The 26,273-nt window shown below is 39.2% G+C and overlaps 2 protein-coding genes across 2 annotated transcripts in view; one reads left to right on the top strand and one right to left on the bottom strand.

Annotated features, from left to right (window-relative positions):
• LOC125765226 (uncharacterized) overlaps window positions 1-19,162 on the bottom strand; it is a 31,014-nt gene extending 11,852 nt beyond the window's left edge. The window contains exon 1 of the mRNA XM_049430141.1: window positions 18,173-19,162. The gene's annotated coding sequence lies outside the window, so the exon portion shown is untranslated. The remainder of the gene's footprint in view (window positions 1-18,172) is intronic.
• Window positions 19,163-20,050: 888 nt separating this feature from the next.
• On the top strand, window positions 20,051-25,967 carry LOC125765377 (polycomb protein Scm). Its single transcript, XM_049430409.1, has 4 exons — window positions 20,051-20,597; window positions 20,663-23,030; window positions 23,113-23,768; window positions 23,841-25,967. The coding sequence occupies exons 2-4, from the start codon at window positions 20,723-20,725 to the stop codon at window positions 23,973-23,975; spliced, it is 3,099 nt and encodes a 1,032-aa protein (XP_049286366.1). The 5' UTR covers window positions 20,051-20,597; window positions 20,663-20,722; the 3' UTR covers window positions 23,976-25,967.
• Window positions 25,968-26,273: the final 306 nt, after the last annotated feature.

Genomic DNA, 26,273 nt, shown 5'->3' with positions numbered 1-26,273 from the left:
TCTTTCTTTGTACGACAAAGATGTAAATTTTCCGAGCGACAAAATGTCTGTAACAATAAACTATTGTCTTTTGTTGTTGTACAAAACATCTGACGGAACAAAGTAAAAATTAAAACTCATGCATAGAAACGTGTTCTATTTATAACAAACCCAAACTAATAAGCTATGGTGACATAAGTCAAAGTTTACAAAACCGTACTGGCGCACTGTTTTTCTTTCAAAATAAACTTTTCATAAATGAGCTTACGTAGCCAGTCCTAAATAGAAATTATTCAAAAACAAAAAAAAGCATAACCAAAAGTGACCAACTCCACCAATATGCCACCGTACGATAAACAGGGTTTCCGTTTTGCGTCAGATGGCCGATTTTTGGCAGAAGTTTGTTTTGTTTCGCTGCACGGCCTCATCATTGATCCCCATTGATGGATCGCCCGATGGTTGGACAGGTTTGTGGTGCAAATTGATAAAGTGTACACGCGTTCGGTGTACACATTGGTGTTGAAAGAGGTTTAGTGGAATATAAAATGAAGAGGAAAAATGCTATCGATCGTCTGACCAGATGTGTTTATTTCGCGCTCGGAACTATTTCGATCGCTAGGTGCAAATTGATTTATTGATAGACCATTTCACTGGTCGGTTTTATGTTTTGTTGAAAATAAAAAACATAAATTGTTCAATTGCTATTGATGACTTTTAGATGAAAGAGCAAAGTTTGCTTTTCGTTTTGAAATAATATCACCAAACGCTTGACGCAGGTTCATTGCATTGCGGGAAGCATTTATTTCGTAATGTTTGTAAATTATTCTCTATGCAATCGTTATTGCATTTGCTTCCTACGCTGTTTGATGATGATGGGAATTTACAATAATGTTAACACTTAAGCCAACGAGCTTTGAAAAAGCTTGAACTCTATTGTCTCGTGTTCTCCCACCCCCAAACGTCAGGGCCCATAAGTCTTGATGGAACAACTTTAGCTACATTCGTACGGTAAAGCCGATCAATACGAATGCACTCTAGCTGCATCTTCCTTGCAGCTTTGGTATTCGATTTCGCTTCGCAAATGCGGTAAAGTAATTTAGAAACTTATCCCTAAATCGATACAGCGGGTAACCTATTTCTGCCAAGACATCGTTACACAGTTTTGTGTGAAAAATAAATGCATTCTTGTTGGCATTCGCTGCCGGGCGTTGTTTTTGTTTTTGTATTGAAACCAAAGTAAAAGTTCGATTGAAAACATGAAGGAACAAAAAGCAGCACAAATCGATTAACTGTTAAAAATGATACAAAAAAAATCGGTTTTACTTGCGAAACTATTTTAGGTCAGACAAAATGAAAATTGTTCTCTAGCACTTTGGTACGTTGTTGTACTTTAACACTTCTTAGCTTAATTTAAAATAATGTTTTGAAGTGTTAAATTCTAAAGTAAAAATGCTTTAAAATGTTTGCTTGCTTAGCCTAGAAAAAGCATCATTTCAGTTATAAATTGTCCTCAAAATTCTAGTGAAATTTTGCTATTTTCATAGATTTATTCACAACATTTGATTTGAAAATAAAATAGTTTCAAGCGTCTGATAAAAGTATGTAAACAATACAAGAGATACTACAATGTCACAGCGTACCTTAAGGTTATGTACAACAGCAGCTTTATACACGAAACTTCAGAATGTGTAATCACTTCAAACATAGTTTCTCCCTTCACATTTCTCTTCAAGATTCCTCTGGCAATAATACAAACACAACCGCTTCTGAGAATGAAAAGGAATAGCAAACAAATGGGATATATCAACGATACTACAAAGGTTCCTAAATTGCTCACTTCCCGGTTAGGAAAAACGAATCACCAATAGCAAACAAGATCGTTTCCGCTGACCATTTCCAACTGTTCCAGCCGTAACAATGAGAGGGAACGCAACGCAAAAGTGGACAACTGGGTAAGAGAGTGTCCCACAAAGTGTAGCCAGACAGCAAAAAAAATATATATAACACTGAAGCAAAAAAAACCTTTAAACATTTCCCCTTCGGCGGTATTTCGCTTGGGGGGGAAATAGTTGAGGCAGGTTGAGAAAAATAAATTGTCATGATTATTGTGTTACTTATCGTAAACAAAACGGGTAAAGTGATTCTCCAACCGGATGGAGTGCCGCAGCAAAAGGGAAGGCATAAAGTTTGTGCAGTCGAACTACAGCAGGTTCATGTTCACGAGAAGTAACAGGCAAAATGCATCCCAATGTAAGCCAGTGAGGTCCGGTACGATGCACGTTTTGTCGTGCATCCGATGGTCGGTCACCAGTTGTACCACAGAGTCAACCAAACAACTTGTTGACATCTCGCTTACTTGTTACACCGGGATGTAATGGATGGGTGGCTTGACAACGAGAATGAGAAAAAAAGGTGTTAACCCACACTATTGATCGTGAAGCTGTAAGTAACTGTGGGAGTATTCTAGTGCCGAATGAACAGAAAAGTCCACACAACGTGGAACAATAATTTCTTCTTTCTGGGTGAAACTGTTCCGTTTATCTCGAAAACAAATTAGTCTTCACTTGGTTCACTTCATTCGTAATCATGTTACCTCAAATAAACAATCGTTTTATCATCTTGGTTTCGGGAAAGTTCATGCTTCGTTTTTGGGGTTGCTTACCAGCTGACAGGGGCGGATTCAAAGTACGATTAACTAACGATCGGTTTCCCATTTACAGCAACCGAGCAGAGTAATTTATGCAATGCTTCCGTGCTTGCCCCATGGCTATCTATCCGGCATCCAATATTAGCTGTCAGCCTAGCGTTTCTTTCTTGTTTCTCCCTTGTTTGAAAAAGAAAAGATTAATTCATTCGTATCGGTTCAGCAGAATAAGCAGAAGAATTGGTTCTGTTGTCGTCCCGCTGCGACCGCAGGACAATCTACTGGTGGATTATTTTCTAGTCTTTTACAGTCTGTGCGTTTGTGGTGCTATCGATTTTTGCTTTATCATTTACCGGAGCTGGGTAATTCGTCCAGCTTCTTTCACGGACAATGGAAATGAATATTCAATGTGGTGGAATTATACACCGTCAAAAAACCCAACCCAAAAAGGAAAAGACCAGTGCAAAGCGATAGCACCATGAAGGTCCTTTAAAACCAGTTGAGAATGGTGTAAATAAATTTACGTTTACTTTAAAATGTTGTTCAACGAAAATATTGCGAAAATAAGCGCTCTGTTTCAGAAGGTACGTTGCAAAATACAAAATATTAAATTTCATAAGTACTTAAGGCTATTAAAGCGATGGAAGACTTGCAAAATCAAAACACCATACCAGCATGATCATGGACATCGGATTCAACGATAATTAATGAGGATTAAAAAACACGAGCTGTGTTTGTTCCTTCTTTTTTTGTTGGTGTTTGTTCCTTTCCCTTCCATCTGCTAAGCTGTTGGGATTTCGTCGGATTAATTGGTATGTGTTAAGCGATTGTTGGGATTGTGATAATGAGCGATAGCAGTTACGCAGCACGGTTCCAATAAGCATTACGGAAGATTTTCATGTAATTACTTTAAAATCGTGTCACAGTCATTTACTGATGTATCCTTATCAGAATAAGATTTCGGTTTTGGGTAAGCTGAAGCATTTTTTTTATTGGAAGAATTTTCTTTGCGAACGGAGTTCGTCCGGAAGTCTTTTCTATCGATTAATGTAAAATGTTTTAAAGAACTTTGTGGTTTGAAAAATCGTATCGCTCATGATTTGTGGCATAGTAAGAAAAGGCAAGAATTGAACAGACCTATTGATAATTAGAAGCCATGTAAGCTTATTGGTCTTGAAATCATGATGTGAAAGTGTATCAACTGTTTAAGGATCGTTACTTCAACGGCATCTCTTTAAAAAATTCTTCCATTTTGAAATTATTCTAAATTTTTTATTCAGCAATATTACATCGGCCACACCGTATGTGCATTTAATGTTCTTTAAACTGTCATTAAATTAATTTTACATTTAATTTTCTCCTTCTTAGGACTGGGATTAAGTCTAAGATATTTAATTGGAAACGGATTATCAGTTATAAATCATACTCTATGGTCTCTATCTTAGCTAGCAAAGTTCGATGATGATTGAACTATGAAGGTAGGCGCACAGTTTTAAATTCCACTTTTTCCACTCTTTTCTTATAATATTTGAAAAAGTTTATTACATTAATTTTTTTATTAAACTTACCACGTCAACTCAATAAGATTTTTTCACAATGAAAACATTTGTTTACCACCTGTTTTAAGGATTGTTCATAAAGATTATGTAGTATCTGTAAAATAACCTGAAGTATTTGTTCAACAATTAATAAAACACTTTCCTTACAACCGTAGCGATACAAATTTCTTCACTAATGTAATAAGCGGTTAGCTTTGTATGATTTTATCTTGCAACGCTTCCAGTTGAAATCCTTAACTAACGCACCCTTTCCATCAAATTTTCTTGTACAAGGCCACTACACGTTTTCATATTTCATTAGATCAGTAATCGATGCTACTAACGCTGATGGATAGAATCGTAAAATCAATTACAACCACCTTTGCTGCAGTCAAAACGAAACGTACCCAGCCATGAAAAGCGCAACAAATTGAACTGTACGTACGGTGTGTACGTCTTATGTCGGGCCAATTCCGAAGCCAACGTGTGAAGGCTACGGTGCGAAACGCTCTTTTGGTTTGCCAATTCAATTACTAACAGTCATTGGTACGAACGGAATGATTCCATGTAAAGCCAGATAGCTGAGCAGAGCATCGGTAAGGAATGTACGATTGTTGAATGTTTTCTATGGATATGGTATAATTTTTACTTATCCCTAGATTCAAAATACCACGGGAATTCCATTTTGCTCGTGTTGGGTTTCAATCGAAGGAATGTGTGTGTAGATATATATTAAAATGAATTAATCACTCCATGTACGGATACGGTTGGAAAAAAGTTTGTTAATAAAGTCATTTTATATCTTACAACCTTGCTGGTGTGCCTGCGCTATGACTGTTAGAATTATCCAAAAATAAACACCATTAATGCAAATACGTACCTCAATAATCGTCTAATGAGCACGAACTTCAATAAAGATATTCCGCCGGATTTTTGTTTTCTAATGGCCAAAGGGATGTTTTTTTTCGGTTTCGTCAAACTTCCCAGCAAAAGCTTAAACCGTACCTACCGTTGACATTTCCGATTACACGCGACGAAATTCGTGGAAAAATCGAACTCATAGTCCACACAGTCTGCCGACGGGTTGTTGCGGGAGAAAGAAACGAATACAAATACGCATTTTGCCTGTTTGCAGACAATTAGCAAACATGCTTCACCGGCACAATTGGCAACAATCGAATCGCTTTCCAAAGTAATACCCAGTGTGCCCGTGTCGAAGTAAAATCCAAAGTATCGTACCCTGGTGAAACTGCCACTAAAATCAACTCGTCGAACGATTCCCGTTGTTTGGAATCGGGTAAAGGTATTTACCTTTACGGGACTTTTTCGTCCGCACGCCAAAAACTTGCCAGCCGAGCTTGTTGACTGCAAATGAAATTAATCAGTTTTAATCTCTTTGATGATGGCTTGTGTAATGGGCGATGATGAATGGATGGGACCGTGTTTTGTGTGTCGTTATCTTTTTAGTCAATGGTCTTTATAGTCGTTCCCCTTTCGCTTGGGGAAGTCCCGCGTTTTTGCAAGTGAGCGAAACAAGATGTGGCAGTAAGTAACTAGTTTGAGGCTTTGAGCTGCATTAAAGGATATGAATACTTGGGCTAAAAGGTTTGAAAGCATTAATATTCACTTACTTTGTTTACCCGGCTTGGAGAACTTTGTATACGGCCTTGTGGCAACTTTGCTGCTAATTAAGCCAATGAAGCGATTCGCATTTGTGCGTGCTAGCAAATCCATGCTTGGAAGCTGCGAAAGCAATTAACAAGAAGTTTGAAAACCAACAAAAGATACTGAGAACAACGATACTGATGAGTTCTTGCCTTTTGAAGCATGTGTCTCATTTACGGCATGAATGGATACACGCTTATCCAGAGACAACCGTTTTGTATTTCATCATCGAGTGCCGGTACGGATTGATACGTACCACTTACGGTACATTAAGCACTGTGTCAACATACTGCTTGCCTTTGGCGCAACAAAACGCAGATGGCTGGATAGATTATTTCCCGAAAACTTACCAAAGACGACGACCATTTATGATCCGTGCCGCAATATTCCGCGAGTGGGCAATCATTCCAGGACTAAGTTCAGTATGATGAAAAAAAAATATCCAACAATCGATAAGCCCTTTTATGTCATCATTACTCGCGACGGTGTTGACGGCGTGGAGAAAACCAAAAAAAAAACCATTCCCGCGACAATTGCGTGCAATTTACGCATAATGTGCGCATAACACAGCCGTCTTATCGGTGAGTTTTATTAATTAGATCATAGCAATCCAGTAACAGTTGGCCACAAAGCGAGACTAGAGCAGCTAACATAAAGCAGTGACCCGAAAATTGAAGTACAGACGCGGATTCGCTCGATAAATTGTATAAATCTACGGCGTTGTGGACGCAGTTTGCTTATCAGCTGTGCGTATACGTAGGTTGTTTCGATCGCGTTTCGCGATTGGAAGAGCTGTTTTTTGGCGGATGTTTTTTGTTTGCTGTTCAATCAGATTTGTGAGGTATTATTTTGTCGTCAAACTTGTGCGGTTTGATTTAAAGATGAATAAGGTGAGAATGACGTTATTTGAACATACTTTTGGATCGACTTATTCTTGACAAGCTTGACATGGGCTTTATTCTACGGATAGTCAGATTACATTAAATGTATACAGGTGAATATGAGACACATTATATAAAGCGGGAAAAATAAATTATATGTTTACAGTTTTATACACGTAATTGAAGCGTCAAAATTAAGTATGTTATTAACACATTTCTTTATGTTCAAAGAAAAAGTTTTATGTTCAAAGAATATATACATTATGTAATGTAAGAAGTACGCTATTTATGTAATACACAAACTCACATTTAATGTTTCATTTTAGAGATTTTAATGTAACAACGCAGGAACACGACCGATCGTTCTCCAGCTTGTTTTGCGCCATTGCATGACTAATCTGCTTTGACGCCGCAGGACCATTGACCTGCCGAGCTATGCTTCACTACTACTTCGACACATTTACAGTTTGACGAGCTTAACCTGGAGTTGGATCACAACACATTTGATGGAACTTTAATAAGGGATTTGAAACCAATATCAAACCAAATGAATTTCTATGATCTTTTGATCTAAGTTAGAAAGATCCAATTATTCCAAATAGTATTCAAGCTAAAGGAAATTGATCGTTGAATGCATATTTCATAAAATATTTTATTATGAGCTACTATAAATATATTATCCTGATGAAAAAAACGAAAACAAGCGAAAGTGTCTGAAAGCAGTAATAATTTGTAAGCATTTAATTTAATCACGAAAATACAGTTCAATCACATTAAATGAATGCGTAATCGTATTCTAATTCGTTAAGCCAGTAAACAAATAAAGAAATTGAACGAATTTATCACAGCTTATATGCTTAGTGATGCATTCGCGTGATTAAATCTCAAACCGCCACGCCACGATTAGTGGTTCGTGGCGTGGTGAAAGATGACGGAAAGTAAACAGCAAGCATGAATTTTGAGGGATTTTTTGATTGACCGTTATGGTGGGAATTTCCATCACCACCAGACGTAAATAGAAAACGGAGCTAATGAGAAAAGTAAAGCGCAAAAAAACAAACAACGATCCATTTCCAGAATGATGATTATCTCATTCCATCGAATTGAGAATCATTCCTGGAATTTGGAAAGTATCAAGCAAAGTTTGACGTGCAGCCGAACAGCGTTAGGCAGAAATTGGAATGGCGAAAGAATTGTAGTAGAAAATTTGAACCATTTTGCTTGAATTAATCTTAACGATTGCTGAAGTGTTAAGACTTTGCCACGCTGCCATAAAATCGGATCCAACCCGGTGGTAGACAAACCAATTGGAACGTCGTTAAACCGCATCCCGGATGTTAATTTTGTGTTCGAATCTGAGGTAGGATGGGTTTGTTTGCGTGAGGGGAAAACGTATTTGAATTGTGGCTTACAAATGTAAAGATGAGTTGACGGACATATTTCCAGTCTCTTAAAGTGTGCTTTGCTGCTTGGTTTGAACGTCAATGGCTTAACTCATTTTGTAAAGCCTATTTGGAATTGCTTTTTGTAAGGGTAATGTGACATAACCGTAGATTCTAATTAGTTTCGGGAAAGGTTATTGTCCGAACGATTCGAATAGAACGCACACAGCCCATTCAAATAACGTTGCCTTGGAACTAATTGAAAGCTTAGCAAAATAAAATGGAAAACACTTAAGAGAAGCTTATCATTAAAACCATTAGAAGCAAACCACACATAATATGATGCGTGCGATATATCTATTCTATATTGAAAGCTCTCTAGTAAGCTCATTATTCTGACCATTAACAAATCACGAACAATCGCGCATTGTGTCACCGACGGAAGCCAAAAGTATTGACTTCATAATTTGTGTCCTTTTCCCCATAGTAACAGGTAACATATGGCTAGAATGCCTTACAAACCATTTCTTCCCACCGGCAAACATACAGGTTGATTGTGTAAACATTTTCGCGAATCAATATCGCTTCCCACTTATCAGATCGACTTGTCAAAAGGTGGTGTTGTCTGGCAACGGCTTAAGAATGGACCGAAAGCTTGTCGCGTGTTGTATGCTGTCACCAAGAACGTACCTAATCCCTGCCCTAAAACCACTGAAAGTGAAAGCACTTAGCCATGGGCACCGAGTAGGTTGTGAATGTCTGTGCACACAATAAAGCAATACTGTTGCTCTTGCTGCTGCTGCTGCTGTTGCCTCGAGTATTGTAAGCAGAGCACATTCGAAAGGGTACGGCAATGCTACACACAGCCACATAATTATGCTTAATTCTTTGCCGACAAGTCGACACGTCATCGTCCCATGCTGAGCATTCGAGGCGCTATCGATTAAATGGTTTAAGCCCCAAAAGGGAGCACGTTTGAAACAAAAGTATGTCACCATTATAGGTGTCACCCTTGTTGAAGAAATGTTGCCACTAATACGCACATCCGTTAGCATTCATTCATTTGCGAATAATAATTTCCTCAGTATAATCGCTGGATAATAATAATTATTACAAGTTAATATTGAATAAATCACTGTGTTTTTTTGTACAGCCAAGTACCTAGCTTTACTTTCATGGCTATTCCTTTGAAGGGTGGTAAATAAAATTCATGAATAGTTTTTGAGTTAATCTCTTTTGAATAAATTGAAGCAAATAGACATTTCCCAAAACTTCACTCCAATTCTTCTAGCGTTATGGATAGGCAGAGTAGAAACTTCTAAATGGTTGAATCGTCCATTTAATCACGTCTATAGGCAGCAAGCTTTAATGTATTTTTTTGCTATCCTTTTTTCCGCTTTCCATTTGAGTGCATACATTAGAGTGCTGGTACTATATACACGTGAAGGACCCCTGCTGTTTAATTACTTAGCAGCGATAAAAGTTCACGGCCAGCATCGTGAAGGTAAAACGGTTTTTAAAGGGATGACATTGTATTGACATGATAGTAAGATAGGAATTTCCTATTAAAGCCTAACCATTACAAGCTCGTCTAGTTTGAGCTAATTGACCTATTTTTTTACCTATTATTTTTTTTACTTATTTTTTACCTATTTATTACCTAATTTCCACCTATTTATATAAGTTTAAAATATGAATAATTTTGAATGTTGTTCGATTGAAAATACAGCTTCTTAAGCATGAAGAAATAACAATCTATCACATAAAGAAACAAAGCAATTTTTATTTAATAAAAAAATCTCTTCAAGTCTCTTCACACCTTCATAACACATGCTAAATTCTGGTACGAGAAAAAAAACGCAATTTCATCACAAACTCCCCGTGCACTAGTGAAAGTTTACAAAATATCACAATTCAATCAATTTGCCTTCCTGCTGCGAGAGCAGTCCTGCTTGTGAATCTGTTTCTTTCGCAGCAGAAGCACATCCGCTCAATAACCCGACCGAACCCCGGGAACTTAACAAGGTAAAACAAATGTTTAAAAATCAAACAGAGTAAAAACAAACGCAACACCCGTTCGGCGTGTGAAACACCGAGTGAGGATGGTTTAAGAAAAAGAAAATCTTAACTAAAAGAAAAGTATATATGTATAAATAGCAAAATTCACACAACCAAGCGTCTTCTACACTGGAGTTGAAATCTTCTCCAGGAATTTTCCAACAGGAAAATTGTGTTCATTTCATTGCACATGTGAGGGAAAAAATCTCTTTGGCAAAAAATGCATTTTCTTAGTGCACAAAAAAGCACAAAATCAAGCGTTAAGGATAGCACAAAACCAGCAAAAGTGTTCAACTGAATGAGTTTATTGGATCTTCAGGGCAAATCGTGTGCAACAGTTGGGCTGGGAAATGTTTTTGTGACGAAGGCTGCTTTCGAAATAATCTTCAAATGGCTGCCATCGTCGAACGGACCATCGCGTCGTATCACTCTTTGAGAAAGTCAATGGTGGAAAAGAAGACAACGTATCAAAAGCGATACAAAGTGGTAAGGTTAATAAAGCTTAGTTGGGTGAGATTTTTCTCGGGTTAACTACGCTCGTGAGAGCAAAAAAAAAACAGTACGAAGATTGCCATGCCATTCACATAGAAGGAAAACGTTCCCTCAATAGAAGGGAAAACGGAAACGAACCTTTACGGAATGTGTGCGGACGGAGTGTGCCGTCTTGCCGTGAGCCGCATTTTATCATCGGCTCAACCGGCCATTGGTCAGACGAGCGTTCCGTCGTAATCTTGAGCTTAGCAAGATGCTGAAAGTTGCTCAACCCCGTCAACTAGGGCTCCGGAAACGAGACACACAGGAGATAAATAATAATAACAACTTTATCTGGTCGTTTTCTTCTGAAGAGCCGCTTGGTTACGGTGGACGAACGAAATCCCCGTTCCCCGTACGGTTTGTACAAGTGGACTTGACTTGACTTTCGGACCCCTGCACACCGGAACAGTTATACGTGTGAAGGTGAGCCGGAAAATTTGATTAATCTACTGCTCGCTTGGTGAGCATCGAAGAGAACGTAGCATCTTCTACTGCTGTGACTTACGCTTAAGTTCTATTTCAATCCCTCACTCTGCTGTTGACTGCACTTCACAAAACTGGAAAGTTATATGGAAATGTTTTAAAGAAGTCTGGTGTTTCTCTTGTGAAAAGTTTTCGAGAGTATTTCGTACGTACTTTATTGCACTTATTTTGTCGTTTGTGGTGTTTTGATGTTTTTCATTTTTCATTCATTTTTCCCCCTTGAACTCATCCCAAAGAGAGAGAGACACAAACCTGGTGTCTTGTTTGAAATTGTTTAAAAGCAAACACTGACCACAAACCATAATTGAATTACACCTTCCAAAATGAAACAAGAACCACCTGGCTGGGTTATCCACAAAAAAAAACCCACCACTTGACGGTTGGATGCAGGATGTGGGGTTGATCGCTTTCCTATCTTATCCACTTCGCGCTGAAAGCTCGAAGCAATTTTCCGTCGGCTGTACGAGAAGCGAATTAAATGGCACAATCGGAGATGCTGATCTACTTTCTGCGATTATCTCCCGGGTATTGCCAGTTAGAGATGAAAGCAAGGACAAAAGAGAGAAAGAAAGAGAGCAACCGAGAAATGGTAAAGAGAAGAAAGAGAAAAATTTGAATACAATGGTATGAGTGAAGAAGAAAAAAAAACATCGCAAGCTAGTAGCATCCGCATTTGCTGGCCACGGGTATCTCGTTTGCATTTGACAATATCGGATTAATTTTAAATTCGTTATGTTTCTCTAGATTTCCAGGAGTGTACACGCGAGTCCGACAATCCAGTAATGGTCACTTGTTGCTGTGATACTGTGTTCCATCGAAGCGGCATGTGAAAGAAGCATGTTTCGGTTGAATCGCGTTTGTAGAAACGAACATACAACAAACATACATATGAAACATACGAAAGTCAAACGTAAAAAAAATAAACTTTTGCGTTATTTTGTAGACATAGTAGTTCTTAAAAAAAATTTAATTGATAATTTAACAAATAACGCCTAAAAGTATGCAAACAAGAAAACATATAAAAAGTGACGCATTCATGAAAGACTAGGCGTCTCCATTAGAAGCGTGCTGATAAATAACCATGCGTCTCCATTGGAAGCGTGCTAATAAATAACCATGCGTCTCCATTTAAATTAAACTTTTTGCCAATTGACACACAATTAAAAATAAAATTAGTATATGGTGGATATAAAGAAATAGAATAATAATTAACGGTAAAAATAATAAAATCATATCGCAAAAATTACGGCTGTCTTAAAAAAAGGAGTTGGAACTGGAACTGCAGTTTATGCAACTTCCGATGTCATAAACTGTTAAACTTTTAAATTCCAAAATTATTTACACTCTGGAATGCAATTTCACATTCCAAATGTAAACTCTTTTCAAACATTTAAAACCCTCGTCTCATTTTCGTCCGCTGAAAATTTTCATTTCCCTATCATATGCTCAAGCTATGCCGACAGCTTTACGATACGAAAGCAAAGTAATGATCCACTTTCCGTGTTTGTTTTTACACTTTTACACAGTTCTACGGTTGTGTCCTTGAAAATTTAAACACTTCTGGAGATGTTTTTTTCGCAGTTCTTTCCATTTATCTTTCGCATTCTATCCGGTAAAAATGAAATGATAAAAGGATATCCTTCCCTATAGATTATGAACTATTCGAAAAAAGAAGAAAGTGGAGCAGAATTTGCCGCTTTACCTTAACAGCCCGTCAGCTTAACCCATTTATTTTGTTCATTTCTTTTCTTTTATACGTTCAGTCGCTGCACTCCATAGTAGTACTGTTTCTTTTTCTTTCCTGCCTATCTGTTAGCGGCCACTAAGCCGATAACTGTTTGTTTAGCGTAGGATGGTGTCTCTTTTTATATTTCTCTTGTTTTTTTTTACATCGCCTAGGGAAATTTACGAGCATAGGACTAATCTTTTAATGCGACACCTGTAGAATTAAGGATGGCAAAGCCTCTTCAATGGAAGCACGCTTTTGGGAGACTTTGGAAAATATGGCTTGAACTTAACTTGAAATAAACTTGAAATAAATTAAAAAAAAAACATTAAAGAAATATTTATATGACAATCGTATTGATTAAAACACGTATTCAAAATGTTTAAAAATAGTCTAATTTATTAATTAAATAATAACAAATAAATTAAATAAAAAAAACTAGCTTTACAATGATATGAAAAACATTTCCTTTAGTTTGGAGGACATGCAAAAGCCCTTCATGCTAAAAATATTAAATGTATCGGTTTATGGGTTAATTGTTTATGAATGCAAATTAAATGCTTCCCGTAAGGGATTTATTAATCTATTAATGTTCATGCGCATCGTTGATTGATCTTAAAATATAAATTTCAAAACGCCATTCCATTTTCCCACTGGAACGACGATAATTTAATCGTTAATGAGCAGACACAAGAAGCCCGGAATATTGAATTTTATCCAATCCATTGGCCGATTAGTAAGACCTGGTAGATATCTTCGATGTAAGGAAAAAAAAATACATTGACGTACCTATGCAAAACGTTCATATTCCTTGCGACCTTTTATCGGTTCATCGAAGCTACGATCCATTACCGAAATTTGCTCACCCTGGGTTCCAAGTGCACGGTCCCATTTAAATCATCACTTAACTCTTTAACCGTCTAGCGGCGGCAGCCACGTTAACGAACCGTTCTAGTGGAAGTGCGACATTTTACCCAGGCGTACTGTAATGGGAGGAAAATTGAATCGCCCTTGCAGCACACGGTGAAAATTGTTTACACCCCTGTAGTGGAGACAACAGTGGATCCTGACCATGCTAAAGGGAAAGGATCGTTTACAGCCACCGAAGAAGTGTTTCCTTCCGGCACCATTCGGAAGTGTCGTTTCGGGCCGATGATTTCGGGTGTCGTCGATTAAAGTGCCCGCGGGTTCGATTCATTAATCTTTATGACTGGCGCGAACTACATCTACGCGTCATCGACGGGCGCAATAGTTTATTGGGAAATATTGCGACGAAAGGCATACTCGTGGGACGCTTAAATCGAGAAGAAACTTTACTATTTCAACATGGAAATTGTGTGCATAATGTGGAAGTTTTTCTCCGTTTTTTTTTTGCATGAAAAGATACTAAAAAGCCATGAAATCAATCAAACCCGGTTGATTTACGGTCTTAAACCGGGAGCGAAATTTAAGCCCCCAAGGGAGTAGATAGGATATTGAAATCGATTTTCATAATCATCTCACGCTTTCTGCGGAGAAGTTCGCTTAAAAGTTTCACCTCATCGAGTCTAATCACAGGCCGGACAGCCACTGTGAAGGCTTTTTTTTGCGCTGGAAGATAAGATGGGAAGGGGGGATGGGGATGGAATTGGGGTCCACCGGTGGTTGAGAAGTTTTATACTTCAATCACTGCCTCGTAGGCGAACCGGAGGGAGTTTATAAATAAATCTCGATTAGACTGAATCGGTATGCGGCAGGCGTACTAAATGGTCGTGTTGGTTTTAGTGCTGGTTCATGCACAAACCAGAGCTAGAGGAAATATTAGTGGTATTTGTCACACTTTATAAGAGATGATATGCTTTCCTTTTAGGGTTTTGGATTTAAATGATAAAATGCAGAAGAACGCACTTTTTTCTTGCAGAAATACGGCTAAGTGAAAAGTTAGCTTTATGACATCTAATGCAGTGCTTAAGATACCAGTTAAAATAATCAATAGGAATGGTTTGGCCCGTGAAAAAAAAACAACAAAATGTGAGTGTCCTATAAATGATATTTATATCTTCTAAAATTGTATCATATTTTCATCTTCTGTTTGGCAACAGATGAAGACTAAAGCCATTTAATGCTTTAATAAATTTCATGGTAATCACTTGTTCTGATTAAAGTGTATATGTATAGAACCAATGTTGGATTATCATATTTAAATTTAAACGTAATTTAATATACAACATTCTGGTACTTCCCCAGCCAGCCCGATCCGAACATAAATTGCTCAGTTTTTCCACGTTCAATATTTCTGAACTCAAAATTAAAATCACAACAAGACCGTCCACTTTCCGTCCTATGCTGACCGTACGGTTACATCTTTACATTAGAACAACTTTTTAATTAAAGGAAAAAGCTTCAAAAATTTACTTTACTTTTGAAGATCAAAATCAACGGCAACAAAACCCAAGTGATGTAAAGTGGCGAATCACTAGATGAGAGTGGCTAATATTCTTACCGAGCAGGATTTAAAAAGTTCAACTAACTACACATAGCTCTTATCTGTAAATTCACGTTGTTGTAGGTACTTATACTAATATGTTCAATGAAAAAATCTTTCTATTACTAAACAAGGTTCTGTATCAGTCATAGTCTACAAGTAAATACTTTTCTACATTCTACAAAAATTGATCTTCAGGTTCGCAAAAATTCTTCCTTATGAAAAATGATTACAAGTTACTAAAATCCTGTTTACAATTTTCTGTCTCAAACCAATCTTTTATGCATATTATTAAGGTTCGTTCCATGGATGTTGAAATTGATTCAACCAAGCCGGGTTATAAAAACACTTGCACCACATTTCGACATCATGTCACGCACCCGACGATGATATTTTTGGCTCATTTTGTGTAAATGGGAAACAAAACGATAACATCAATTGACGATGTCGTAAATTAATTTAGCGCCAAATCTTCGCTCCAGGACGAATTAGAGCTCGTTTTTTTATTTTGGCCACTGACTGATTTTTTCTCACATGCCTTAGTAGCGTAACATTCATATCTCCTAGTTTGTTTTTTTAGTGTTTGTGGCTCACCACCTGCCTTGACCACATACTGTCAACATACGATCAATCGATACGCCTTGGGTCACATTTTCGGATGTTCTGCCGCTTCTCGCCAAATGATTGAACCTCCAACACTGGCATGTTTGGTTTGGTACACGTTTCAACCTTAAATAAACTGGTTGATAGAATCACCCTACCCTTATACTTAGGTAGCCGTACAGGTAGCTTGGTACTGTCGCAAATCAAATTCCAAACGTACGCACCGTTGCTGACCCGCCGGGAAAATGCCACCGTACCGTGACCTGGGCAGCAAGTGAACGGCCAGTTTTCTAGCACTGGAATGATTTCTTCACTCTACCTTCACTGGCAAAACCACTCCGCAGGATGGTAACCTTCCTGTGGGAGGGTAACATATTTCAGGCACGAACTTCGTCTAAGATGCCACACATGCCGACGTGCCGGTATGGAAATCTTTTCCTTGTGAAGGACTGAAGTTGAGCAAAAGTAGGAGTTACAGGCGAACAAAACAATATTAACTATCCACACGCACGATGCTTTCACTATTTCCCGAAGGCTTTTTTCCAGTAAGCAGGTGTTGAAAGAAGTTTTAATTTCGCAATCGAATGAATGTTTTATTTTTGTGCTTAAGATTTGCCGCCATTTATTGAGGGATCGTGTTTCTAGCATTACGTCTCTTTTTATTAAATCATATAAAACATTGTACTATAATTTCAACCATTCATCTTAATGTTTATTGTCCCAAATGATGTCTTGGTCTCTCTCTCTCTCTCTCTCTCTCTCTCTCTCTCTCTCTCTCTCTCTTCCATCCACGTGCAAAAAGTCGATTTAAGCTTTCCGAATCCACACTTTACATTCCACTTGGAGTGAGCTCCACTTCGGAGGGCAATTTGAAGTGGTATTAATTTGTGGTGTACTTTGCTAAAATACCTCTCCTTTTCGTCTCTCTCTCCCCCTTCCCCTCTCACCACATAGTGCTGGTTTATTGTTTTTGGTCAGAGCATTCCGATTAGGTGGAAAGACGAAAAGATGAAGGGAAAACGATTCAACCCAAACCATCGAACGCACCAAATTTCAAGCCGCACGATTGGAATGTTTTATTAGCCAGGCCCCATTTACCATCAGCGGTATTGTAGTGGAAATATTTGGCAAAAAGAATTTAAACATTCTTCACAATCGAGTTTTCTGGTAGTTTGGTACTTGCTTTCTATCTCTCTCTCTCTCTCTCTATCTCTCTATCTTTCTTTTAGTGTTTGATTTTATTAAAAAAACGAAAAAGGTAAAACTTTGAACCTCCTACGAACGGCCAAGCAGGGAGCATTGAAATATCATACCGATATCGTTCGTTTGACTGTGAAGTGAATCGGTTTAAATCATCGTTGAACAATTTATAACTGAAAGTTTTGCGTTTGGAAAATTTTTGCGAGGTCAGGAATTCAACTTTTACTGCAAAAAGAAATGGGTCACAAATTTTTCTTCCACTTAATACTGCTTCTATTATTTGAAATCATCTTCAATACATTTTCCTCTTTAGTGTGTGTGTTTTAGAGGTGTAATATATACCGACGGAAAATGAAGATAACTTTTCAAGTAATTTCCTTCAAAGACAGGTGTATGAACATGATTTAAAATAAAAAAAGGAAAATAAAAATTTTCTTAGTTTATAGTTCTCACTTCCTTTTGCATAGTTTAAATTTCATATTTTCATTTTGGTATTTTCTTCATTCTAATATTCTTAATCTTCACATTAATGAACAGAAATAAATGAATCGAAAATCTAACATTCATTGGGCAATGCATTATTTAACTTATATGATTAATAATAATGTTTAAATTAATTTATATTAATTGTGTGTATGATTTTATATATTTAATTTTATTTTTTATGCAACTGACTAATTTAGTTTTAGTTGTTTTTTTTCAACCAATAACATCATAGACATCAGATTAAACAAACTTTACATAAATGTATGATTTTTAGCTGTGTTTAGGATAATTTATTAAATAGGTCTATCTTTTTTCTTATTTTAGTTTTTATCAACATGGACTATAAAAACAAACACTTTACCTAAAAATACCGTATAATTTTCCAAATTCTTGCCACATGACTGTAATGCTCGCCTTTCACGGTTTCTTTTTCAAAATTAGTATAGTTTAAATTTGTATAAAATTAATAAAATTATGAAGATCATTTATAACTATGCAACAGTACATTTCTTTCGAGAACAATACTTACTTCTACAGCTTAGCTCGCCACAAACACTGTAAACTTTCCGATACGTCCGCTGCGTTTCCTGGGTTAGATGGTACTTATTCGACACTTGTTATAAACTTCACTTGAAAATATTTTCGGTACTTTTTTGCTTTACTGTTGCACAAAGAAAGTTTCACAAACTGTTTTACACAATCAGGGGCTACGCAAACCCCTAGCGAAATAACACCGAAACAATGCTGCAGCAGAGAACGCACATGGTCTTGAGGGTTGGAAATTAAAGTATCAGACTTTATACCGTCGGAATGTTGCAAAAGGATGGTTATGCGGAAGAAACAATAAGGATTCTACCTAGATGAAACAGGTGTGGATGCTTATGCACTAGTCGATGCTGTACGTCGCACAAGTTTGTCTAACAGTCTACGGCACGAATGTTTCTTAGCCGTATTCACTTACAAAATAAAAGATCAGTTAATCAGGAAGTGATTTTGCACAAATTGCACCGTTTAATGCATAAAACTCACGTCATACACGTTCCGATTAGAATTTAATCACGTTTATCAAGCCTTTTCAATGTTTATTTTTCGTACAACGTGGTTGTGCGGAAACTGCCCTTTTTTGAAAATTACACCGTTAGAATTCGCCACCGAAACGAGCGCACGAACGGTCAAGTGGCGAGTCTGGAACTCCCTCTAGGTTCAACAAGTGTTATTTCCACGACGTTCTTCCAGCAAATCGAGGACTTCCACTTCGTGAATACCCTTTTTATAAACGTTTGGCCTCTGGCAGCAGGGTTCCGTTCCGCCAGCAGACTCGTTGACTCGGGCCGATAACGACGATGACGACAACGATGACGACGCCGACGACGACTACGAGGATGGACACGACCGGAAACGGCAACACACACTGTTAAACCGGGGCATACACCTACGCATTTCGGGTGATATCGGGATGAAAGATACGGAAGCTTGCTTACTATTAAACTGCCATAAATGTTCATCCAGATCAAACGCGCGGGAAGCAATTGGAAATATGGCAGTTTTGTTTTTGATCCTATAGGAATTTGCATTGTAATATTTTCTTTTATTTTCTATGCTTAATGAGATTATTATGTTTTAATGCTGTGTACAATTGTGTAAAATGTGTTTTATGGAACAAAACAGCAGTGAAGAACTACGTTGCGTTTGTTGCATAAAATTTGAGATTATTGGCATTAATTAAATTCGTTAGTTGTATGATCATATAGAGTGATTCTCAGTCTTCAAATGCTGTAATCTTTGCTTCGTCCTTAAAAGGACTAACGGATCTTTCATCAATTAGTTCAGCACTTTTCATCACCACAAGGTGGCTCATATCTTATTTTTTATACCGGTACTTTCAAACCCATCTTTACAAAATGCTAAGCAAGAAGTATTTGCAGATGTTTCTAGGACATAGAATAAATAATTTGAACAAATTTTAATACAATATCAAACACGAATAATTACTACAAAATAAAAAAAAATATGCCAAACTACGAACAGATACTGCAATCCCATCATACATTAAACACTTCAACTATACCTTGTAAACGCAATGTTTTATGTTGCCTTCTCTTTCCTTTCTTTGTGTATGGCTATCTTGCTCTAGTTCTAGCAAAATAGATGACAGCGTCTGTTTGGCATCATCGATCCGAAGTAGTGATGGGCAAACTTTTGTTTAACCTTTATGTGCTGAGATCGATATCGATGTTTACGATTTGTTTTGCTTGCTCTATATGGAATAATCATTGCACTTTTCCCATATAACTGCCCGATTTATTATTTATGAAAAAATATTAAATACGGATGATAATACGGAGATTTATAAATATAAAATTGTGCTGAAAAAAATAAAATTAATTCTTAATTTGCAAATTCAAAATGGCGACATACTGCGCCCATCACTAGTCCAACAACAATAGCAAAGGAAAAAAAAGCTTGCGTTTTTCGGTCGTGCAAGCTAACTGCAAACAAAAGTTTGTGCGCAATATTGAAATTACCACTCAAACAATGGCAAATGTACGCGAGTGAAAGTGTACGAAGAAACTTATCGTAATTGTTTTTTGTGTGAAAACGTTTCGTTCATTGTTTGCTGAAAAAGATCCTGATTCAGCGTTTGACTAGCGCGCGTCATCACGGTTGCTTACACATCGAAGCGTAGGTTTGCATTCAGCACGTCCGGTAGTGGTGGTCCGGTGGGAGAGGTGGTGGTGGTGCGATAATCGCGCGGATATAATTCGCGATCGCAACCATTTTACAACCCATTGCGGTATTCTTGGAAGGAGAGCCATATTTAGGTCGCCATCAGTGCGCCGGTTGCTGTATGTTTGTTTGGACAACAAAAGGAAGGTCCTGCGAATGACACAATGAGCGCTGGTTGAACTGTGGGAGCCGTGTGGAAAGGAACTACCTGCTGTGGCTGTGCCGTGGTGAAGTAGTATTGTGGTCCTGTGGTGCGGAAAGTGTCATAATCGTAGCTGTTATCGATTTCTAGCCCATTACTCTCTGCCGGAAAGGTGGTTGAGCGTGTGTTCCCGTACGGTTTAACTGCACCATGTCCGGTGCTGACGGAACACCAGACAAATCCTCCACGGATAGGAAAAGTGGCGATTCCGCTTCTTCGAGCAGCAATAGTAACACCAACAATGAGTCGGATGAGCGAGGAAAAACATCCGCGGTCAGCTCTAGTTCATCCAAGCCGAGCGAAACGTACGACAGGAAAAAGGTAAACAGTAGCACCGAAGACGGTGGTAACAGCAATGCTGCTAGTACGCGAACCCTGAAACGGTTGTCGGATGGAAATACGGGGAATGCTTCAGCTGCCTCCAGCACTAGCGGCGATGTTTGCAAACCAGATGATCGTAATCAAGCAGCAGCGGGCGGTAGCAATGGAGTGCCAGGCTCCCAAAAATGTGGCATATGTCTCGAGGAAAAGAATCCGTTAAATTACATCCTGCCGATGGATGGTAACACTAAGGCATTCTGTTCGGAGTCGTGCATTATGGAGTTTCGGAAGAGTGGCCAGCGGACGTGCATACAGTGCGACAACGTTGTGCGGGCCAATGCTCCAAACCCGAACTTTTGTTCTACCTTCTGCTTGAAAAAGTATCAGAAGAAAAGATCACCCAGCCTAATGAATCCGTTTGACGATCTGAGGACAAACAGTAGCAACAACAATAATAACACAAACAGCCACAATCACAACAACAACAACAGCCCCAACAGTAACGGCAGCAATGGCAGTTCGAATGGTAGCCGTCGAAGTCAAGGAGGAGGCAATATATCACCTGGGCGTACAGCCACACAACAGACGACCCGCATTAGCCCCGTCACAACAACGCAGACCGGTGCTTTTCAGTACGAAAGCTTTCACGTGTTCGACTGGTCGGAGTATCTGCGTGAATCGGGCAGCGTACCGGCACCGGCGGAATGTTTCAAACAGGCGTTAGCTCCACCGAAGAATGAGTTCAAAATCGGCATGAAGCTGGAAGCGCTCGATCCGCGCAATATCACCTCGACCTGCATCGCGACCGTAGTCGGTGTGCTTGGTTCGCGGCTCCGTTTACGACTGGACGGGGGTGATAATAAGAACGATTTTTGGCGATTGGTCGACTCGAACGAAATCCATCCGATCGGGCACTGTGAAAAGTCGGGCGAGATGTTAAAACCCCCGCTCGGGTTCCGGCTGAATGCCAGCAGTTGGCCGACGTTCCTGTCGAAAACGTTAAACGGTGCCGTGATGGCACCGGAATACATATTCGTACCGGAACCACCGACCCCGAAATGTAATCTATTTCAGGTCGGTCAAAAGCTGGAAGCGGTGGACAAAAAGAATCCGCAGCTGATCTGTTGCGCTACCGTTAATGAGGTAAAGGAGGATCAAATTCACGTGACGTTCGATGGGTGGCGAGGTGCGTTCGATTACTGGTGTCGGTACGATTCGCGCGACATCTTTCCGGTCGGTTGGTGTGCTACGAGCTGCCATCCGATGCAACCGCCCGGTCAGAAGAATAAGCTAGACGGGAGCGGCCATCGATCGAAAACTGGTCGATCCTCGTTCGCGATGGTATCCGAATCGTCGCCCGATACGATGCAACCTGCCACGCTTGTAACGGCCCACTTTCACAGCCGGTGTAGAGGTGGACCACACATTAACAGCTCAAAGCTACCGTCGATGGTTACCGCGCCGAACCACCAGACGCTGGCCAAACTTTGTTTGCAGGAAGTGCTGGCGGCTTCTCACGATCATTCGCTACTGTCACCGCTACTGTTCGGGCTCGATGGAGATGTGCATATCGTGACGGCGGCCGGTAAAAATTTTACCGTCAAAATACCGGCCTACATCAAACAGAAGGCAAACGCGGGCGTTTCGGAGTTTTTGGAGATGCTCTGCTCTGCGTGCCAGGCCTGCCCGAAGCTTATCACGCTCGAACCGGGTCCGGAGCAGTGTGAAGACTGTATGGTCCATTCATCCCCCCTGAAGCGAACGATCAAAACGGAACCGCGTGCAACGGCGGCCGCTAGTCCACCACCGACGGCCGCATCCTCACCGAAAGCATCCGCCACGGGTAGGACAAGCGCTGGTGGGCATGAGCTGCGATCAGCGAAAGAATCTACCAAGGATAAGGAGTCACATTTGCGGAGTCCTTCGCCGAAACGTCGTGCGGTAACGAGCAGCAGTGAACAGAAGGGAACCGATCGGAATGCTCAGGAGGAATCGAAAACTCCCACCAGCACATCGTCGCTGCCCACCAAGAAGGAACGCATTGAGCCAAGCTCATCGGTCACAACCACAACAGTGAACGCGAAACTAGCGTCTAAAACGAGCGCGGGCCATAGATCTACTAAAACGGATACGTCCGGTAAGTGTTGCTTATTCGGTCACAAGCAAAAGAAGAGCAATTTTTGAAATACATCTTTTTTGTGTTCTTTCGTTTATTTTAGGAGCAAATCAAACACTTTCATCTAGCTCATCAACGGTTACGACAGTGGCCACATCGTCCACAACGAATCAGCACAAATCGTCTACCGCAGCGACACCGGTCAGTCAGCCTACATCTTCGGCCACGGTGTCGACGACAAGTGGCAGTAGCAAACCTATCACCACAACCGGAACGATAGCCATCAAGATGGAAGTGCAAACAGGTAACGTGGCTGCTGTTGGGGCGGCACAAGCGACCGCCGCCGTTGCAGCCACATCCGCCGTAACGGTTCCAGCGGCGGCTGCCGCCGTACCGTATCATCCAGCACCGATCGTTACGCCGCTGATGCCGGGAGTTTGCGCGATCGGACCGGCCGTTGCAATGACTTCCGTGCCGGGTTCACTAATACCCGTAGTGGCAGCAACGTCATCGAATCCATATCAAACGATGACAAATGCTGCCCCCGCTGGACCGCAAGCTTGTGCGAATACGGGTGGTGTTGGTAATTACTTCAGCACCACACCTTCCGGCATGATGCCTTTAGTGCCATCCATTAGTCCTGCAATATCACAGATGCCCCGCGGTCAGACGACCGACTGGACGATTGAGGATGTGATACAGTTTATCGCTGTACAGGATCCATCGCTCGCTATCCATGCGGACCTATTTCGGAAGCATGTAAGTATTGAGGGAGTACTAAAATATCCGTGGTATTATGTTTATGTTTTCTTTCGTTTTTTTTATTTGCAGGAAATTGACGGCAAGGCACTGTTGCTGCTGAACAGTGATATGATGATGAAATATATGGGGCTGAAGCTGGGACCGGCACTAAAAATCATCAATCTGGTCAGTCGTGTTAAGGGACGGCGTCACAACCTGTGCTAATTGTCATTCAAACAGTGGAATCGACTGTAAAAAGGACACAGTTTAGCAAGTACCTTGTTTGTAGGGGTGAGAAATAACCTAAGAAAGGCCATTACTGAGGGTTCTTATCGGACAGGGAATCTTGTACCTTTTTCTTATAGCATCGTCTCTTAGACTTGCCTAACCGTACTGTTACACCTGTAGTAGTGGTTCGTGTGCAAAGTCACCGAACGTTTGTCTTACACTTGAATCTGGGCATAATCAGCGTAACAGTTCTTTTGTCACCGTTTGTCCAACAGCTGGAATATGTGCAAAAATGTACGATCTATTGGTTAAGATTTTCGTTCAAATGCAACGAAAAAACTGACATTTTAAGGCACGAGTTTCACGTAGATTATGATAGTTGTTTAATTTTTTTTTTTACAATACGTTAGTTTGCGATCAAGACGTTAAAGAAATACCAAGATAGTGAGGTTCATTATAAGCTGCTTAAGTTTATTAAAATGAAGAAAACAATACAACCGTGACAAAGCACGTTGTTTTAGAAGTACGTAGACATTTTTAAATGGATACTGTTGTCAACCAGTGCTGAGTAATTGCATACTACATGAAATTCCATTTCTGATGCTTCATTAGTTGAACTTTATAATTTTTTTTTATTATTAAAGTAACTATCGAATTCCGAATTTTGTTTTGAACAATATAAATAGTAATAAACTTTTCTGTTATTTGCTCTTACTTGCATGTCGACAAAAACGTGAGCCGACACCAGTATGCGAGGATGAGTATTTTTTCGCATGAACTTGAATTATGAAGAGGAGTGTTAGGAGAAATACATACGTAAATATGCTCTGTATATATCGTTGAAGAAGTTATCTCGATGCTTCTGATTTTGTTTTTAAAGCTGCTAAAAATACCATCGAAAGAACACAAGTATTTGAGGATCTTTTTTTCCACCAAACCATGCACGGTGCTAACTGACCACATGTCTTATCTGAACCGATCATTTCATGCCCGCAAATGTACGCAGATGGAATAGGTTTCAATTGTATATCGTTCAATTACTTTGTCCCCCCCGCCGCAGTTTTTCTGTTAATTATCTATAGTGATGGTTTATCCATTCGGACGAAGAATATTACATTTTGCAAATGGCTCAAATATGTTTCCAAATGATGGAACACCAAGAAACATCACTGAATAATTGTTTGAACAATTTATCGAGTTACGTTTAGTGCGTTAAATATGTCAATTATTTGACAACGGTTTGAAAGAATGTTTTTTTTTTGTTATGACCGAGAAGGATTTTACTCCATTAAAGATGCAACATAAATATAAACAGAAAAGAAAACCAATGATCAGTCCACGGAATACAAAGCAAATGAACGAATGTAATAGAACAAACAACAAATAGCATAAATCAAACAGTATCAACGTGTAACACATGATAACCACAAAAGTATAATAATAATACATCATCAGCTGCACGATCCCGCCCGCTCATGATTTTTAAGGTTTAAGAAAATGCTAGTAAAAACCCATACACAACACACGGACTTTGCAAACAATCTTACAGCTAAAAAAAACCTATTTGCTCCAATTCACAACACAAAAATGGTATTTAAAACGGCGCACTACAAACTACACAATGAGAGCAACGGAGGAAAATTTAAAGTTTACATATGTATCTTCTTACCATTAACTTTACTTTTACTGCTCAAATGATCTGCTCGGTAGGATAGAGCACATTTTTGTGTCCATGTGAGTGTGAACCATTGTAGGCTATCAAAATTTGAAATCCGAAACAATAGCTTATGAATTGGAATGTGTAACACGTTATATTGGAAACCGAGGGGCAAAATCCTGAAGGGTTTATCGTACTAAAATTCCGAATCTGAGAGTGAATTATGCACTAGACAAAATAATGGTGAGTGTTCTTAAGCGCACCGATCAGCGTAGCAACGTTTAGGATGAAATAAAAATGAAATGCCCCTTCGCATAAATTCAACGGTAAAACATGTGCAACGATAATGTGTGTAAATGGATGACATATAGGGTGTGGAAAATCGGAAACATATTTAAAATTTAGCCTAAAGACTAGTGATCAAAACCTTACCTTGCTGGATCGGAAACATGCTACAAAAAAATACATACGTAAATCCATTTCGAGTGATGGGCGGGGAAGAATATTTTTTTCATAATTTTATATCATTCCCCACATTTGTTTTGTTTTGTCATGGATTTTTTAAATAGTTTCTTCCTAAATAAATACAAACAATTTTCAAATCGAATTCTCGGTCAGGTGTTTTGTGATAGTGTCCT

The sequence above is a fragment of the Anopheles funestus genome, chromosome 2RL (genome assembly GCF_943734845.2).
Source record: "Anopheles funestus chromosome 2RL, idAnoFuneDA-416_04, whole genome shotgun sequence".
In the NCBI taxonomy this organism is placed as follows: domain Eukaryota; kingdom Metazoa; phylum Arthropoda; class Insecta; order Diptera; family Culicidae; genus Anopheles; species Anopheles funestus.
This window is presented reverse-complemented; position numbering and strand designations above follow the sequence as displayed.